Below are 18594 nucleotides of genomic sequence, written 5' to 3'. Positions count from 1 at the left end.
ATACTGGTACACGTGGGGAAAAGGCCAAGAGTTTGAATTAAACAGGTGATGATTTTTCCAGGCAAGTACACAAATCAAGAAAGGAGCAAGAGTTGGTAGTGTAAATGAATGAGTATAATAATGGACCATGCAATCAAGCATCCTAAAGAGGGACAGGGAAGGCATGGAGACAAGGAGGGATGAGGAAACGGTTGTAGGATCAGTGATTGTAGGTCCTGATGGAATCAAAGAATTGTTGGAGTTAGGGGAGAAGAGGAAAGTTGGAAAGCTAGTTTGGAGTCAAAAATTGGGGTACTTTACAATTGAAATTACAGAGATTGTAGTTACTGGTAATGCCAAGGTCTCTGGGTATCAGCATGGGGGTGAATGGCTGACATAGAATGGAAGATAGATTCGTTAAATCAAAGGAGCTCAAGAAATCAAGAGTCCATGACACTGGAGAAAAATAATCACAAAAGATTATGGCAGGAGTGCTGTTGGAGAGCATGATAGTGAGCTACAGTCTACAAAGAATGAGAGGAGGAGGTGAACTAGGAAGTAGTAGGTAAATGCAACAAAGATAATGACTAATATAATCTGATGATATGAAATTCAAAGCTAGCAATTTTAGGGAGGAAGAAGGGAGAATAGTCTAGAAGCAGCAATGTGGACCAAGGAGTAATCTCACCCTATTGGTAGATCAAGTGGTGTATGGGGAGTGGGAGAATAGACAGCCACCCCGTTTCAGAAAGCTGCATAGGAGTTCTTAATAAATAATGTATTGACAAATTAATATCGTACAAAATGAGTTTATGGGTTCCCAAGAAAAATCACAAAATAAAACATATTTGTTTAGCATGGTTAACTAAGGAATTCTAGTTCATAGACTTTGTGGGTTCTAAAGGAAGTGGAGTGTCATTGATTGTAGGAGATCTCTGTTTAATAGAAGAGAATGTCCAGTATCTAAGGTGAGAATGAACTGTTCACCTGTGGCAGATGACAAGTAAATCTGCTTCCTTGGAAGACTAGATGCTAGACATATTTTATAAATAGGTCTTTTGAATGGTGGAGGCACATTAGCCAAAACCTCAGGCATAGAATTTGTAATTAGAGGGAGCCATTATAGATCTGTAATGATAATGCAGAGATAAATTCTTCTAGGCCTTTCTTGGAGATCTAGATGCTACAGAAATTTCTATGACAACATGAATTTGTTCAGTTTTAGCTTTTTGTTTGCTCTACATTTCTAAGTAGAACATTTTATTATTTGGTACTTAAAAAAAAAACAAAACACTTGTTATAATTGGCCGGGGGTGTGTGGATAAGAAATGGTTTTTAAAGATTCCTCACCTTAAGTTTCTCTCATTTTGAATCTAGACTTTACTTTGCTAGCAATGGACATGCCAAGCACAGCTCCATCAGATTTTCAGCCTCAGCCAGTTATATCAATTATTCAACTTTTTGGTTGGGATGATATCATCTGCCCTGAAGTTGTAGCAAGATATTTAAGTCATGTCCTACAAAATAGGTACGTGCTTTTATTTCAGGCATACACATTAATGCAAACCTGTGATAGATCAGTATCCTAGGAAGCTAAGAATTTTCACAAATGAGGACTGATCCCTACTACATATACTCTCACTTTGTCAGGTTTTTGCTTTCAGATATATCAGCCTTTCGACAGTAGTAAATAGTAAGAACACTAACTTATATTTTGTGGCCTACTTTAAAAGAAAAAAAAGTTGTTTGTTAAGCCCTTTCAAAACTGTTTTTGTAAGACTGCCTTATCATCATCCTGAAGTGACCTTTCTACACATCCCACTGTGAAAGAAATTACACATTTATTATTACTGCATCTGTAAGATACTGGTATTTATTACAATTTTCGATTTAATGATAGCTTTCCTTTTTACTGCTTGATTTTTAACTCTTAACTCACTCTTAACTGATGAGATCATGAGTTTTCACTCTTAACTCATGAGATCATGAACAAGATACTTCACCTGAACAATGTCTTCCTTATCTATAAGTATTTCCTGCCACATTACACAAGAGATCTGAGGAAGCTCATTGGAAAAAAAAATAGAATATATAAAGTTACAATAGAAATAGTGTAGAGTGGTCAGGAAGACTTGAATAAGAACATCAAGATGAGGGAAAATAAAATAAATATACAAGCCTAAGAGATCTTAGTCCTCTTTTTAGTAACAACTGCTTGTAGAGTGAGAGAGCATATGTTCATGACCACTTCTCTGTTTACTTTTTCTAGGGTTTTTATTTTTATTCTACTTGCCACTTTCTTCATTACTATCTCACGTAGCTAGTTATAATAAGCCCTTGCTTTTCTCTTGGTAGCCGTATTCCTTCCTGTCTTTGTCCTTAGCATAAACCTACACATACATCATGTGTACACATGGCGTATGTGTAGGTTCCTGAGATCTTAGTCCTCTTAGGCCTGTATATTTATTTTATTTTCCCTCATCTTAATGTAGTTTTTGTCCAAGCTGCCGATCAGTGGAAATGAAGAGAGATGTAGTTGGTGAGCTAAGTCTTTTCCTAAGGAAGCTCAATAACCAGTATCATTAAGTATACATTTTATCATTGGGCTTTCAGTTGTAAAGTAAGAGAGTTCAAATTCAGTTGGATTACTTTTACAATCCCTTCCAGTTTAGGAATTCTTTAATAGTAATGAACATTTATATTATGCATTAAAGACTTTTGCTGAAATAATTTGAAATAATTTCCACTTAAAAAATAATATTGTTAGCGTATTAGTAACATTTGAAGAAACTGAAATGCAAAGGTGTTATATAGCTTTGGGAAAGTTATAAGGTAATAAATGACCAGTCTGTGTTCTCCTTCATTGTGCACTATTTTATGACAACTTATATTCGAGGTATTTCAAAACGTTTTTAAAGTTTGGTTTGTATGAATTTTAAAAATTTTGGACATTACATAACATTTTATATTTAGGTTAAGACCATCCCCATCCTCTCTACCCTGACTAATGAATGGGTTAGAAATCAGGTTTAGTGGCCAAGTGCGGTGGCTCATGCCTGTAATCCCAGCACCTTGGAAGGCCGAGGCAGGCAGATCACAAGATCAGGAGATCGAGACTATTCTGGCTAACATGGTGAAACCCCATCTCTACTAAAAATACAAAAAATTAGCCGGGCATGGTGGCGGGTGCCTGTAGTCCCAGCTACTTGGGAGACTGAGGCAGGAGAATGGCATGAACCCAGGAGGCAGAGCTTGCAGTGAGCCAAGATCGCACCACTGCACTCCAGCCTGGGCAACAGAGCGAGACTCCGTCTCAAAAAAAAAAAAAAAGAAATCAGGTTTAGCCAGCCCATTGTCTTCATATAAATAATTATTTTTTAAATCTGGCAAATGCTATTTTGGAATTCTTTGTGAGGTAATTTTTAGTAACAACTCTCCGTATAGTGAGAGAGCATACGTTCATGACTGCTTCTCTGTTTACTTATTCTAACGGCCACTGATTTTTATTCTACTTGCCACTTCCTTCATTATTATCTCACCTAGCTAGTTATAATAAGCCCTTGCTTTTTCCTTGGTAGCCACATTCTTTCTTGTCTTCTTCCTTAACGTAAACCTACACATATGCCATTAGTGGAAAAAAGGAAAATTGAAAATTATAACATTAAAAATGAAAACAAGGATATTTGTTTAACATCTTTTTGGGTTTATCTGTAGTATTCATTTTCAACAGTGCATGCCTACGTTAGTGTGTTTGTCTGAAAAATAAATGAGGCCAAGGAGTTGCGGGGATGTTAGAATGTTTTTCTGTACTTCTTAATCTCTATACTCAGGAAACGTTGTTTTTGTTTTAAAAATATTTGTCAATTTGTTTTTACAGCACATTATGTGAAGCACTTTCTCATTCAGGCTATGTATCTTTTCAAGCCTTAACCGTAAGATCATGGATTCGTTGTGTTTTGCAAATGTATATTAAAAACCTCTCTGGGCCTGATGATTTGCTCATAGATAAAAATCTTGAACAAGCAGTTGGTAAGTAAGTGTAGGTTTTTTGGGGAGGATGGAGATATCTGTGGAAAGCTATTTGCTATCTAGATCATTTGTTATGTAAATTAGTAGAAAATATACAAAATATTCATAATTGGGTATGAATACAAGCAGAACTTTATTTCCTTTTGTAGCCTGTTTCTTTGTTTTTGTTTTTTTTTTTTTTTCCTGTTACTATATATGACAAAATTCTCTGCTATAAAAGATGAAAGAACTTGTTTCCTTGGAAGCCAAGAACAGAAATTTGCTCCTCAGGTGACAAGCTATTTTTTTAAAGAAACTGATCACAAAAAAAGTAGAACTCTGAAGCGAATAACCAGATATCACACTGTGAACACCCTAAAAAAGAAAAATACCCAATTATGAATAATTCTCTCCCATTTTATATTAGATATTTTGCCTTTCTTCTGCTTTACAAGTAGTCATTGAGTGATATCTGTACTTTTTAAAAAATGTCCCATGCAGTTCTGTTGTCTGTAGGACATGTCTTTTCCCAAAGCTATTGTTTGTGGCCACTTGTTAATTTCATGAAGGTTGGCCTGAAAAAATCCTCCAAATTTACTTTAATATTTTATTATATCAGTTGTTGTTACATGAATAACTTTTGGGGCAAGGATGTTCATAAGTGAGAGAAATTTAATTTGAAGTCCTTGTGTGGAAATTTGAATTTTAAAAGAAAGCATGTCATAAGTGAAGAATGCTGTATTACTTCTCATATATGCATTATATATATGTTGTTTGTGTGTTTATGTATATACTATGTTACATAAATTGATATAACAAATACTACTTTATTTTAACAGAAAAAGAGTACATGAAACAGTTGGTCGAACTGACAAGGTTACTGTTTAATCTCTCAGAAGTAAAGAGTATTTTCTCAAAGGCCCAAGTTGAATATTTATCCATCTCAGAAGACCCTAAAAAAGCACTTGTTCGATTCTTTGAGGTATTTATCATTTATTAGTATAATTGTCCAGATTAATTACAATTAATTTTCAGAAAAACCTGAAGTATTCTTAAAGTTTTCCTATAAAATGAATTCTTATAAATTGAATCATATTATTGATTGCCTGCTATTATAAAGTTCTGGAGGAAGAAAAATGTGAATCTAAGGCATAGTACAATTCACACTTAAGGACAGCAGAAAAATTACATTAATGAAGAATAATAAAACTAAAGAATACCGCAAAAAAGCTTTACTCTAAGGCTAATCTAAATTGTAGGAATATTGACACAGTTGCTGGACAACCGCATTGTTCAGGTGCTTGGAAACTGAATATCCTTGTAAACATTCCATAATACTCCCACCTTAGTGTTTATCACCCTGTAGCGAACAGTGTAGGCATAAGCACCATCTACTTCATATGATAGTATAGTTGCAGCGTTAAGATCCAATCCATTTGTTTTGTTTCCATAATAGACAGTACCATTCAAAATTTTATTTTTAATTATTAATTTTACAGAAATTTATCTATGTGAGAGTATTTGTTTTACAAACCTAGTTGAAGTTGTTAATGTGTTTGGATTAGTGTCTTTTGTAAGCTATTAATTGTAAAAATTGGTTTATTTTCCCACAGAGTAGTTGGTATTAGCTGCAGTGAAAATAATTAAAATCAATAAGCTCTTTCCATAAGTGTTAATTCTTCCATTGGTTTCTATTAAGTTAAAGTACAATTGTACGACAATTAGAGATGTCATGCAATCTCTAAAAATATTTGATAATAGTAAATGCAGATGTAAAATACACATTCCATTTGGACCCTTATTTAGTTGTTTATTGGATCTGAACCTGCAATTAAATGCCTGTGGTGTGCTAGGAGCTATAATGGATCAGAAATGGAGCTAGAAATCAAGTTCTTCATTGATAGTTTTCATCTAGCCCAAATTACTTCTTCTTTCACCACTAAGAAAATGAGTTTTTTGCTGAATGCTAGATAATATTATGCTAGAACTTCATAGGGATTTGAAAAACCAAAATAAGTAGTTCTTTATCTCAGGTAGCCTTTACTTCTCTGTGTATACAAGACATACACAAAGACTAAAATAGTAACACAAGGCATTATATGCTAAGTACCAGTTGGTTGACAGATCAATCAATAGGTAAAGAATTTAAAGCATTTTGGTATAAGAAGTTTGGATTTTATCCTGTGAAGAGTGGGAAGGCTTTGTAAGTTTTTAAGTAGATATGATTTGGTTAAATAGTTTTTTTAATGAAAATAAGTAACAATAGTGTAACTTAAAGTTGCAGAGAACTATTGGCCAAAAACTAGTGAGGTTTAGAAGGAATCGAAGATTGAATGGTTGTGGGATTTGTGAATGGATATGAAATAAATGCTGTGTTTGACTAAAAGAGTGATGATACCTTAAGGAGAAATAGGAACATCATGATTTAGGGTGACAGAGAAGTAGGTGAGGAATTCAGTTTTAAATTTACTCATTTTTAAGTTGTGTCAGGTCTCCCCAAGATTATCCCTCGGTTCTGTGATTCATAGGACTTAGCATATAGTTGTATTCACAGCTATGACTTATTAACAGGGATACAAAGCATAATCAGCAAAAGGAAAAGATGCATGAGGAAAAGTCTGAAGAAACCAGGCACAGCTTCCAAGATTCTTTTCCCAGTGAAATTATACAGGATATGCTTAATTCTTTCAGCAAGGAAATGTGACAAGACATGTGAAACACTACCTGCCAGGGAAGTTCCTTAGTGACTCAGTGCCCGTGGTTATTATTGGGGACTGGTCACGTATGCCCTCTTTGCCTCATACTTAGAGAATTCCAGTTCCAGAAGGAAAGCAGGTATTCAGCATAAACCATGTTGTTTGCATAGACGAGTTTAGGATCAAGGAATTGTAGGAAGCTTTTCAAAATCTAAGACCCCAAATACCAGCCAAGAGCCAACTTTGCAAGCAGGACATTTTAAGAGTAGCAGCCTTGGGTCTGCTGTATTAACTCTTTTCTGCACAGAAATGATAGTATGACATCTAAGTTACTATTATCAAGGTACTGAGAAATGCATGTTTTTTAGGCTAGGGAGGTTAAGCCTAAGCATAGAGAAATATTGAGAAGTCTAAGGCACTGGTGTTCAAAAGTGTAGTCCATAGACCCCTGGGAATTACTGATACCACCTGCTCAAAACTGTATTAATATTTGCACAAAGAGTGTAAAATCTTTTACGTGAATCAACACTGTGGCCCAAGATTATACTAGTATTCATTATAATTCATACTGCCATGCATTTACAGAAGAAAAAGCCAGTTTCACTTAAGAATATCTTTAACGAAGCAGTAAAATTATTTATTTTATTACGTTTTGACTCTTGAGTACATGTACTTTCAGTATTCTGTGAATGACAATGCAAAGTGCACTTAAAGTACTTTTGCTGCATACCAAAGCAATGTGGTTGTCTAAATGAAAAGCACTTGTGTGATTATTTGAGTTGCAAGCTGAACTGACTGCTTTTATCTTAAAAGAACAACTGAGAAAAGTATGGTTATTCAGACTTGGCTATTTGGCAGACATTTTCTCAAAAAATGAATGAAGTGAGCCTGTCACTTCAAAGCAAACAACTGACAGTATTTGTTGCTAATAATATAATTCAAGCTTTCAAGAAAATTAGAATTTTGAGAAACTGGTATTTGTCATTGTGATCTTGAGAGCTTCCCGATACTTATTTTCTGATGAGAATGGTGGTGGTATTAGCAGGTGTGATTTTTTTTCTTGATATAAATAATGAAGTGTGTCAACATTGAGAAGCTTTGTAACTCAGTGAACCACAGTTCTCCAAATGACAAATACAGGCTTTTTAAAAAGCATTCATGAATGTAAAAGATTCACTCAAAATACAGGATAGACCAATGGCTTTTAATTTAACAGAGTATAAAATGTTCATTGACATGGTTTCAGACTCCATGGTTTAGTTACAACTAATCTGTAGGAAATACCACTTGTCAAGTTTTGGTATAATAGCAAAGAGGAATTCTCATGGTTATGTGAAAAATCTTTCAAAATATTTCTTATTCTTCCAGCCACATATATTTTTGAAGCTGTATTTTCTTCATCTGCAGCATACCACAATAAATCATGCAGGAGCAGATATAAGAATCGAGCTGCCTTTTTATTAACTTGGACATAAAAGAGATTTGTGAAAATGTTAAAAAATACTACTTTTCTCACTAAATTTGTTTTTTGTTTGGAAAATAGTCTTTCACTAAAATATGTTACTTAACATGTAATGTTCATTATTTTTCAATGAATTAGTAAATAAAATTTTCTAATATCATAAATATCAATAGATATAACCCAAATAATGAAAACCTCTTCAAGATCCTCCAATTTTAAGTGTGCAAAAGGGAACAGAGACCAAAGAGTTCGAGAACGTCTAGTCAAGGGAAAGAAGTGTAGAAAACAAACGGAAGAGAGCTAAATAGAGAGGAAGGGGATTAGTCAAGTATATCTCTTGTTCTTATCTGCTAATCTCACAGTCACTCATTTAGGTTCACTGACTTTCTTACCTTCTTTTTCATTTCACATTTTATTGTCTACATGTCCAACTTTAATGTCACCATGGATAACTTCTATTAAGCTTTCATTTCAAAGCTTCTGTAATACTCTTTCAGTCTTTCAGTGAAAGAAGTAGTCTTTCACTTCTGCCCCACTTCATCCACCCACTTCCATGACTAAACCCGAAGCAGTGGAATCTCTTGGAGCATCTGAAAGCTCATTGACTACCATCATCTGTCCTTCCAGCTCATGAGTGACCACATTGTGAACTTCCCCTCCCTGTTATCCCAGTACAACATTCTCCCAAGGCCTCACTTCCTTCCCTATTCACCGTAATTAGACCCCTTGGGGCCTTACTTCAGCTACTCTTACCAACATTCTCACAGTCTTGGATCTTTTTTCTTTTGGTCACACCTACAAACCCTCAACCTTGGCTCAGTGCAACCACCTATTCTCTTTCCTTTGTCTTACATGCTGAGTGCTGCAGAAGAAAAATCACAGAACTGTTTGTATTGGTGCCATTCATGGTCCAGTTTGGGTCACTGGAATTCATTATAAGTTCTAAAAAATGGTTTGAAAATTTTATTAGTTTACTTATACTTTCTTTTTTTTTTTTTTTTGAGACAGTCTTGCTCTGTCGCCAGGCTGGAATACAGTGGCGCGATCTCAGCTCACTGCAACCTCCACCTCCTGGGTTCAAGCCATTCTCCTGCCTCAGCCTCCCGAGTAATTGTGACTACAGGCACACGCCACCATGCCCAGCTAATTTTTGTGTTTTTAGTAGAGTTGGGGTTTCACCATGTTGGCCAGGATGGTCTTGATCTCTTGACCTCGTGATCTGCCCACCTTGGCATCCCAAACTGCTGGGATTACAGGCGTGAGCCACCGCACCCAGCCACTTTCCTTTAACTTTCTAATCCGTCTCTTAGCCAGTCTTCTCTTGATTCTTTTGTGACCTTTCACCCCTTGCTTATTCTAACCTTTCCTCAATTTATTCTCTCATTTATTTCCTTTTCTCTTCTCATGTCTCTGTTCTTCTCTTACTGATTCACCTCACATTTCTCTCTACCACCCTCCATTTTGCCATCTCTACCTTCTCTGCCCATCCTTTTTTTTCTTCTGAGAAGTTAAGCTGGCATCAGATGGCTCATAAAATTCTAGGAAGAAAAGTGAATTCATATCATAAAGCTGAACTTTTTAGAGGTTTTGCTTTTAAAAATTTGGCATTACTTGTAGGTCTTCCTCGTAGGGGAATTTGGGGATTTTGAATTCCTAGTAATCTACTGGGAAATATGGTGAGCCAACCTGTTTGGAAGTCGTGATGTGATTTAGTTACAAGGTGTGCGTACATAAGTTTCATGTTTTTTTTCACTGATATTTTGCTAAGTCGGCCCTTCTATAAGTAGTTATTGGTGAGTTTTTAAAAATTCTTCCTTTAACCTTTATTTTAATAATAAAAGACAAGACTTAATTCTTTTTACTTGTATTTTAATTGCTATGAATATTGGAAGGTTACAAATGAAGGCTTAAATGTAAAGGGCTATGGGTGCGTGTGTAGAAAAAGAGAGAAAAATTATCTTTATGTTCTAAATCTTTATGGTATAAAACTTGGAAAGTTAAATAATGTTTTTCTTTATTTAAAGGCTGTTGGTGTAACTTACGGGAATCTCCAGACACTTTCTGATAAATCTGCCATGGTCACAAAGTCCTTGGAATACCTTGGTGAAGTATTAAAATATATTAAGCCTTATTTGGGAAAAAAAGTTTTCAGTGCAGGGCTGCAGCTGACTTATGGAATGATGGGTATGTATTCCTGACATTATTTTACTAGTAACATTTCCTTAGGTTGAGCCTATACTATCATGATGGATAGGTATATATTGGCTAAATCACTACCCTCCATACAATCATAAGAGTAATCTGAAATACAGTGATTTAACTTAAAATAATTCATGTTGGCCTTCAAATCTATCTCTGTCTTGCTCTATCTCTTCGGTACTTTTGATTGTTTTAATATTAAAATTATGATCAATACAGAAAATATGCTAGCACCAATTGCTTTCAGTAGTCTGTCATGAGTCACATTTCAATACCTGAATAACTAGAATGGACCTTTTTAAAAAAAAAACGCTGATCTATTGTTAGAATTAAAAACATCAGAAAACTATCGCTTACATCTGTTTCTATGCTCTGCTCTGTATGAAGGAGTTAGGATTTAATACAGCACTAAAAATATTTATGCTTCAAATCTTGTTTCTCACAATACTCTTCTCTTTTCAAAAAGAAATCTTTTTCTATGCCTGTTCTATAACAATGGAGTTTATCTTTCTTTAGGAAGTCAGTGATTAACATATCTTTTTTTACTAAAACCATGGTGCTAACCAAAACTAGGAATTGGATAAAGGTAAATGAGAAAGATTTCCTTAGAAGCTTTTATATAGAATTTAAGTTTTTTGTTTTTTTTTCCTTTATTTCTCTGTGGTCAAAACCTTTTATCTGTTCCCTTTAATCTTATGAATGTATGAATAAGCCTGATTCGGGCTGTCTGAAACCTTTTATCTTTGTTGTAAAAGATAAAGGTGAATGTGAAAATGTGTAAATACAGAAGATGTAAATTAGAGGAAAAGCTATAGCAATTCAGGCATCTTAATTTTAGAGAAAAATGTAAGTGAGAATTTATAAGTCTAATAGTAAAATACAAATTAATAAGTATATTGGCATTCATGCTTATAATTTATTCGTGTCTACAAAAGTTTTCTGTTTCCAGATTTAGATTTTTGCCAAGATAAATGTCTGATACAGACGTAGGACAAAATTCTGCTTAGGAAAAATTGAAGACTTTCTTTGCTTTGCTGCCTTGTTGATTTTTGACTCCATGGCAGATCTGTATTCTTTTGTCTAGGTTTCAAAGACTAGGAAGAGTATATTGCTACAAGGCTGCCCATTTATTTGTTAGGAATTAGGATGGGTAACTTAATGATTTATTCATGTTAAAGGTTTAGAATAAAACAGAGAAAGGGCAAAGTATAAACTTTGGAGAGCTCCAAGGTGTTTTAAAATGCGTTGGGGTTGGGGTAGCATAACCATTTGAGGGAAGGAGTTAACCACTGAAACACTGTACTTTATCTACCTTGACAGTTCCTAACTGGGGACACCTCTGCTGTTCACTTACGAGATTGCAAGACTGCTAGTGAAAGGCACAGAACTGTTGATGAAATCACGTTTCATATTAAGAAGAAGGCATCTGTGATCTTAATTGTAGCTCAGTTATTTCTGAAAAGGCATGGTGGATCCATCAACTTCTCTCCTCTGTAGATTTTGTTCTGTTTTGTTTTTCTCATTCTTCATATCTCATAGTTTTCTGTTTCCATGTATAAAGCTTTCAATCATCCCTGTCTCGTTGGCCATTCTTCCCCATTTTGCTTTGTAATTGAAATTCGAGTCATGACCCTTCGGTGCCAAGTGCAAATTTCCCCACTTTTCCCACATTCCCAAGTAGACTTGATCATCTCTCTCGTTGCACTTCATCTATCCTTTTCTTGTGATATGATATTATTTATAGTTTGCCATTTGTTACAATTACTTGTGTACTTGACATGCCCCCACCAAATTTCAAACTTGAAGTAGCCATCTCTTTTGAATTTTTTATTCCCATTGTCATGTATTTTGAACAAAGAAGAACAATTATTATGTATCAGGCGCTGGATTGAGAGTTAGGGATACATTAGTTAATGAGCTCCAAAGTAGGAGATAATTTATACTATATAAATATTTCTGGAATTTAATAACTTTATTAATCTAGCAATAGTACATAATATATTTTTTAATGTTCTTTTTGTTCTTCTTTGTTGTTGTTGTTTTTGAGACAGTCTCCCTCTGTCACCTATGCTGGAGTGCAGTGGTGTGATCTCAGCTCACTGCAACCTCTGCCTCTGGGTTCAAGCAATTCTCATGCCTCAGTCTCCTGAGTAGCTGGGACTGCAGATGTGCACCACCATGCCTGGCTAATTTTTGTATTTTTACTGCAGACAGGGTCTCACAATGTTACCGAGGCTGGTCTTGAACTCCTGAGCTCAAGCAGCCTGCCTGCCTCAGCCTCCCAAAGTGCTGGGATTACAGGTGTGAGCCACTGTATGCAGCCTTTAATGTTCTTAAATGAGCAAAATTACTTTCTAACTATAAAGATTTAAAAATGTATATTGTAGTGATCCCAATTTTTACATAGGGTAGAAAATAGGCAAAATACATAGAGTAGAAAATACAGAGGATAGAAAATGAGTAAATACTCAAGAGCTTGTATAGTGTGGTTATCATTGAATGGGGAGATTGTATTAAATTTTTTTGTATTTTCAGTTTTATATGTTAATAAATAATATATTTATAGCCAGGAAAAGAAGAAAAAAACTTAGGTTTTTACAAAGGTACTGTATGTATTTAAACCTTTCCCAGCTTTTTACTTTAAAAATCTTTTTATATTTCCATTTTGCATTTTTAATAACACACACACACAAATATTCATTGCTGAAACCTAAAAAGTAGGCATCTGATAGCAAGCGGTAAACAAATATCTCCACCTTATATGAACTCCTAAAGCTTACAGTCTTCAGCAAAGTGTTTTAACCATTGCAGAAAATGAAATACAGTAGTTTCCCCTTATTCACGGGGGATATGTTTCAATACCACTAGTGGATACCTGAAACCGCAAATAGTACCAATCCTATGTGTGCTGTGTTTTTGCCTATACATACATACTTATGATAAGGTTTAATTCATAAATAAGGCACAATAAGAGTTTAACATAATAACTAATAATAGTATTAATAGAACAGTTGTGACAATAGACTATAATAAAAGTTATGTGAACTTTGTGTCTCTCTCTGACTGCCTTCCCCAACCCCTCGTCAAAATATCTTATTGGTATCCTATACCACGGGCAACTAAACTATACCACATTGCACCCTGTATCACCGGTAACTAAACTATACCACGTGGTACCCTGTACCACGGGTAACTAAAACTGTAGAAAGTGAAACGTACCTGTATGACACCTGAGAGTAATAGGAATCATTTCATATGCCAGTGATAGCAGTTTCCCTTACGGGTATATTAATGTTATTAGAATATATGTTCTTCTTATATTGCTGTCATACTGAAATTTTCTACCAACTGAAGAAATGAGGAGCAAGCCAGCATTATTTAAAACTTTGCTAAGTGAACATTATGTTTCTTTATGATTGATTATTGTACTTCCTTTTGTAACAAAAGATGAATGTTGCTGTTTGTTCTTAGAAGTGATAATTGTTTGAGTTTTTTTCTTTAATATCAGTATACTTTTCCATAAGCATATTTTGGTTTTCCTTCAGAGCTTAAATTTTAAACTTTTTATTTGATGGAAATGAGTTTGAATTTTATCGTTTTTGCTTTCTAGGATGGAATAAAATATAAAAGTTTACGCAGTAGATGTACCATTGTGCTTTTTGGATAAGCACTTAATCTGTTTTTAAATTCATTTTTCAGCAAGGAGACCTCAATAACAATAATATATCCTAATGGGAATTATATATCTGCTCTTAATTACTTTATTAAACAAAGGGTGCTTATTTGTTAAGCTTTATTATCATCAGATGTGGCAATTAACAGACTTCTAGCACCAAGGAAGCCATAATATATTTCAAGTAGCAAAGAAATCTGTTTCTCTTCATTCAGAATTAAAATTTTGTTTGTTTATATTAAATAATGGAAAGGTGTAAAAACTGAAGTTCATGGAGGTTGACTGAAGTTCATGGAGGTTAAGTGATTAGCTTATAGCTAATCCTGCTTTCCCTATATTAACAATTAAATTTAATTATACTTCTGTTGCAAACTGGATTGAAGCCACCTATAAAATTAGATGTAAGATTAAAATAAGAAGAAATAGGGGTACCAAAAAATAAATGTAGAGTTTCATGATGAGGCCCAGGGAAAATTAGTATGCATATAAAACCATAATGTATAATCCTACAGTATTCTTTAAAAGGTGGATTGTTAATTTGCATCTGGCCATCCTAGCAACTCAGAGGGAAAGCAAAAAGGGAAATCTGAATAATTTCAACATTCAGCCAATGTAGTCACATAATGTATAAATATATTCCACTGTATGCGTGAGTGTAAATAGGTTGAATAGCCCTTGTCTAAAATTCTTGGGACTAGAAGTATTTTGGAGTTCAGATTTTTTTGGATTTTGGAATACTTGCAGTATACTTAACCAGTTGAGCACCCTAATCCAGCAGTGTGAAATTTGAAATGTTCTAATGAGCATTTCTTTTGATCATTATGTTGGCACTCACAAAATTTTGGATTTTGGAGCGTTTCAGATTTTATATTTTCAGATTAGGGATACTTAACCTGTGTATATATTAAATGCCAGTTGCTCGGAAAATGTACGTTTTCCTTGGCCCAGAACTCTATGAAAAATTTGTCTCTTTAGTGAAATATATGAATTGTCATAAGTATTTGTTACTTATACTATATGTCTCTTCCTATTCCCTACTTTAATTTGGTCCCATGTGCTTTCAATGCAAATTTTTAAATTAAATGACAAAGAGTTCTGGTCAGACGATAACAACATGCTGTTACTTCTCTTCTTTGTTAGGAATTCTTGTGAAATCATGGGCACAAATCTTTGCCACCTCTAAAGCCCAAAAATTACTATTCCGGATCATAGATTGTTTACTGTTGCCACATACAGTATTACAGCAAGAGAAGGAACTGCCTGCACCTATGTTGTCAGCAATTCAGAAAAGTCTTCCTTTGTATCTCCAGGTATAGTATGTGTGGTTGCTTAAAAGTTTAAAAAAAAATATTGAAACTTTGCCTTAAAAACATAGTTTACTAAATGCAGATTTAAAAACTACATTATATTCTCAAGTGCTTGTGTGGCACATTTATTGAACATATTTTAAATTGCTTTTATGTTTGGCTTTGGAAACAAAAATGAAAAAGCAGAGGAGCTTAAAGTTGAGAGAGGAGGTAGATGAGCACAGACACTTATGGTAGTGTGCTCAGTATTTTTTTTTTTCAGACCTCATCTATCAGTCAGACTACGGGTGAGGAGATACAAGAGAATACACTGTAGAGGACATCAGAGGTAAAAGAGCAAAATGGGTAGGAGCTGGAGGGCTTTTCATTTCAGAGGGAGCAACATGTACAAGGGCATGAGCTTTAAGAAAATATGGCACACTGAGAAAAATCAAATGGTTCTGTTGTGACTGGAGATTCAGCCATGTAATGGAGGGCTTTATATTCCATCCTAAGAAGTTTGGACTTAATCTTTTACATGGGGACCTGATGAATTTGGAGCAGAGAAGTAGAAGTGACATAATGATATTTACATTTTAGAAAGGTGATTCTGGTGGCAATATGTAAGATAGTTGGTATGGAGGTTTTTGGAAAGCAGTGGTAACCAGTTCATTGTAATAATCCACATATTGTCAGAAGGTTTTGACCTAAGGCAGTGGGAATAAAACCCGTAACAGCAGATTTCAAAAACATTTGGGAGCTGTGATTAAGAGTACTTGCTAAGTGAGTGTTGTGGAGGAACTCAAAGAAGTGAAATACTTCCTAGATTCCAGAGTGGCTATCTGCGTAGATAGTAGTTCTACTTACTAACGTGGGAAATCCTGGAGATGTCGGGGTGAAGGTAAGGATTGGTTTCTGAGCAGCTTTAGTTTGAGGTAGGCAGTTGGAAATATTGATCTGCCTGCCGTTCAGGAAAGGATGAGGCTGGAGGTGTACTTTATTATTCATTAGTGTCTGATATTAAAGATAAGTGCTTCTTAATTTGAGGTCCAACAAGGGAAGCTGAGGAGGAAAGGGAAAATGGATTTTGATTACGTAACAATCTCTTCTCAAAGATGTATTTCTTAACAGAGTTTTAAGATTTCTGAGAAGTTTTAAATTTTCCCTCTAATTTTTATTCATAATAGCATTTAAAATGAAGTTTAGTGTGTTATCTAGCAGAATGATAAAAAGGGGAGGCAGCCACACCACAGCCTGAACCGCCAATCCCACAGAGGGAGAGATGAATAGAGGGGAGTGGTGAGCAGCAGGAGAGTCTGGAATATTTCTTCCATGTGGTCCTCTTAAACCCAGTCCATTTCATAAGAATTCTCATAAGCTTCCTAAGTGGTGGATTTAAAAGTTTGGTGTATTATCTGTTTGGCAGAACTGGAGCTATGTCTTTAATTTCTTCATGGTACCCAGCTCTCCTCTTCGGAATTTTCAGAAAATATTCATTTATTACTTCATCTTCTTCTAATTTAATGTGCTTTTCCTTAAACCACTCAAGAAATAGAGTTGGTGGTGGCGCATGGGTTGGGGGGGCGGGTTCACTGTTTGATTTTTTTCAGTTGTTTATTTGGTACAGTTTTAACAGCTGTATGCTATTTTTCATTACAAATAAGCTTTCAGAATTTCTTATTGGGTAAATACCCGTTTACAACTAAAATGGAGACTTCAAACATTTTAAATTATTTATCTTGGAAAACACATTGTGAATCACCAAGTACCAAATTAAGAGTTAACTTTTAGAATATAATGTATTGCTGTGTTGGTGATTATCTATATTTAGTAGCATTTAATATTTACTAATACTAGCAGAAAACATTATTTTCTCTCAGAGTATTGGTTTAATTGTTTAAGTATTAAATACTGTAATATATATGAAAGTATTTTGTTAACTGCTATACAAATGGAAGAGATTAAATAGACGTGCAACCAGATATCAAGAGTTCTGTGTGACTGTATTAAACTCTTCACTTTTCTAAACGTTAGTTATCCTAGATGTAAAATGGAGATACAGTATTACTAACTCAATGGTTCTTTGAGAAATTTAAATGAAATAGTGAATATAAAGCACACAGCACAGTGCTTGTTATAGGAAAACTAAGTAAATTGTTATTCTGAGTCTTAATTTCCATATTCTTCGCTCTTTGTTACTACTTTAAAAAAATTATCAGATTTTTAGCATGGAAGACTTTTAGCAAAAATTGTGTAGCCTTAGACAAAATAACCAGTACCTGAAAAAAATGACCTAAAGATGTTCTATAACTTTGTAAGTACATATAAATGTAGTTGATGAGCAAGATGTTCAAGTGTTCTGATGATTAGAGGAAAAGAATCTGTCTTTGTCTTCCTACTCTTCTCCCCTGCTTCCTTTGTCCATACCTCAAAGACATACGTGCTTAGATACCATATCATATGTATTGCCCAGGCTTAACTCCTTGTAATTCGTATGTACATTATCTATTGATTACGTGAGGTATCCTTTTTGATTTTTATATTCTGATATGATTATTAATGCTGGGGACTTCGTTAGTGAGTTTCTAAATATTGTTTGTTCTTTGAAACTTTACCTCTTAGTATTTCTTACTTTTTTTCCTCGTAGGGCGTGTGTATCGTGTGTTGTCAATCTCAAAATCCGAACACCTATTTGAATCAATTGCTAGGGAATGTTATTGAGCAGTATATTGGGCGATTTCTTCCAGCTTCACCATATGTTTCAGATCTTGGACAACATCCTGTTTTGTTGGCAGTGAGAAACACAGCCACTATTCCACCAATATCATCTCTAAAGAAATGTATTGTACAAGTCATAAGGTACATCTAAATATTAAATATAGGTGGTATGTACAAATTATTAAGCTCTATTAACAAGTGATAAAGTGGCATTTCAAACATATTGGCAACCCTTAGGGTACTAGTAGTTCAGAAGCTTTTTTTTTTTTCCTGAGAAGCATTATCTAAGAATTTATTAAAATGACATTTGCTTATGGCAGCCTACGACAATGCTCTTTAAATTCCTTCTCTTTTCTCTATGTAGCTATTACCTTCCTTATATATATCCTAAAGGTATATTTTTGCTTTTTAGTTTTTCATCAGATAAACAGTATTTGTATTTTATACTGTATAAAACACAGTAATTATATTTGGCTGGGTGTGGTGGCTCACAGCTATAATCCCAGCCCTTTAGGAGGCAGAGGTGGGTGGATCACTAAGGTCAGGAGTTCGAGACCAGCCTGGCCAACATGG

At 34.6% G+C, this 18594-nt stretch overlaps 1 protein-coding gene across 6 annotated transcripts in view; it reads left to right on the top strand.

Annotated features, from left to right (window-relative positions):
• Positions 1–18594, top strand: part of MMS22L (MMS22 like, DNA repair protein) — a 165732-nt gene that overhangs the window by 100009 nt on the left and 47129 nt on the right. For all 6 annotated transcript variants that reach the window (XM_058435413.1, XM_058435410.1, XM_058435414.1 and 3 more), the window contains 6 exons: positions 1357–1507; positions 3857–4008; positions 4827–4969; positions 10170–10329; positions 15158–15327; positions 17951–18162. In XM_058435413.1, coding sequence (XP_058291396.1) covers positions 1357–1507; positions 3857–4008; positions 4827–4969; positions 10170–10329; positions 15158–15327; positions 17951–18162 — 988 coding nt within the window. The remainder of the gene's footprint in view (positions 1–1356; positions 1508–3856; positions 4009–4826; positions 4970–10169; positions 10330–15157; positions 15328–17950; positions 18163–18594) is intronic.

The sequence above is a fragment of the Hylobates moloch genome, unplaced genomic scaffold (assembly GCF_009828535.3).
Source record: "Hylobates moloch isolate HMO894 unplaced genomic scaffold, HMol_V3 SCAFFOLD_2, whole genome shotgun sequence".
NCBI lineage: Eukaryota > Metazoa > Chordata > Mammalia > Primates > Hylobatidae > Hylobates > Hylobates moloch.
This window is presented reverse-complemented; position numbering and strand designations above follow the sequence as displayed.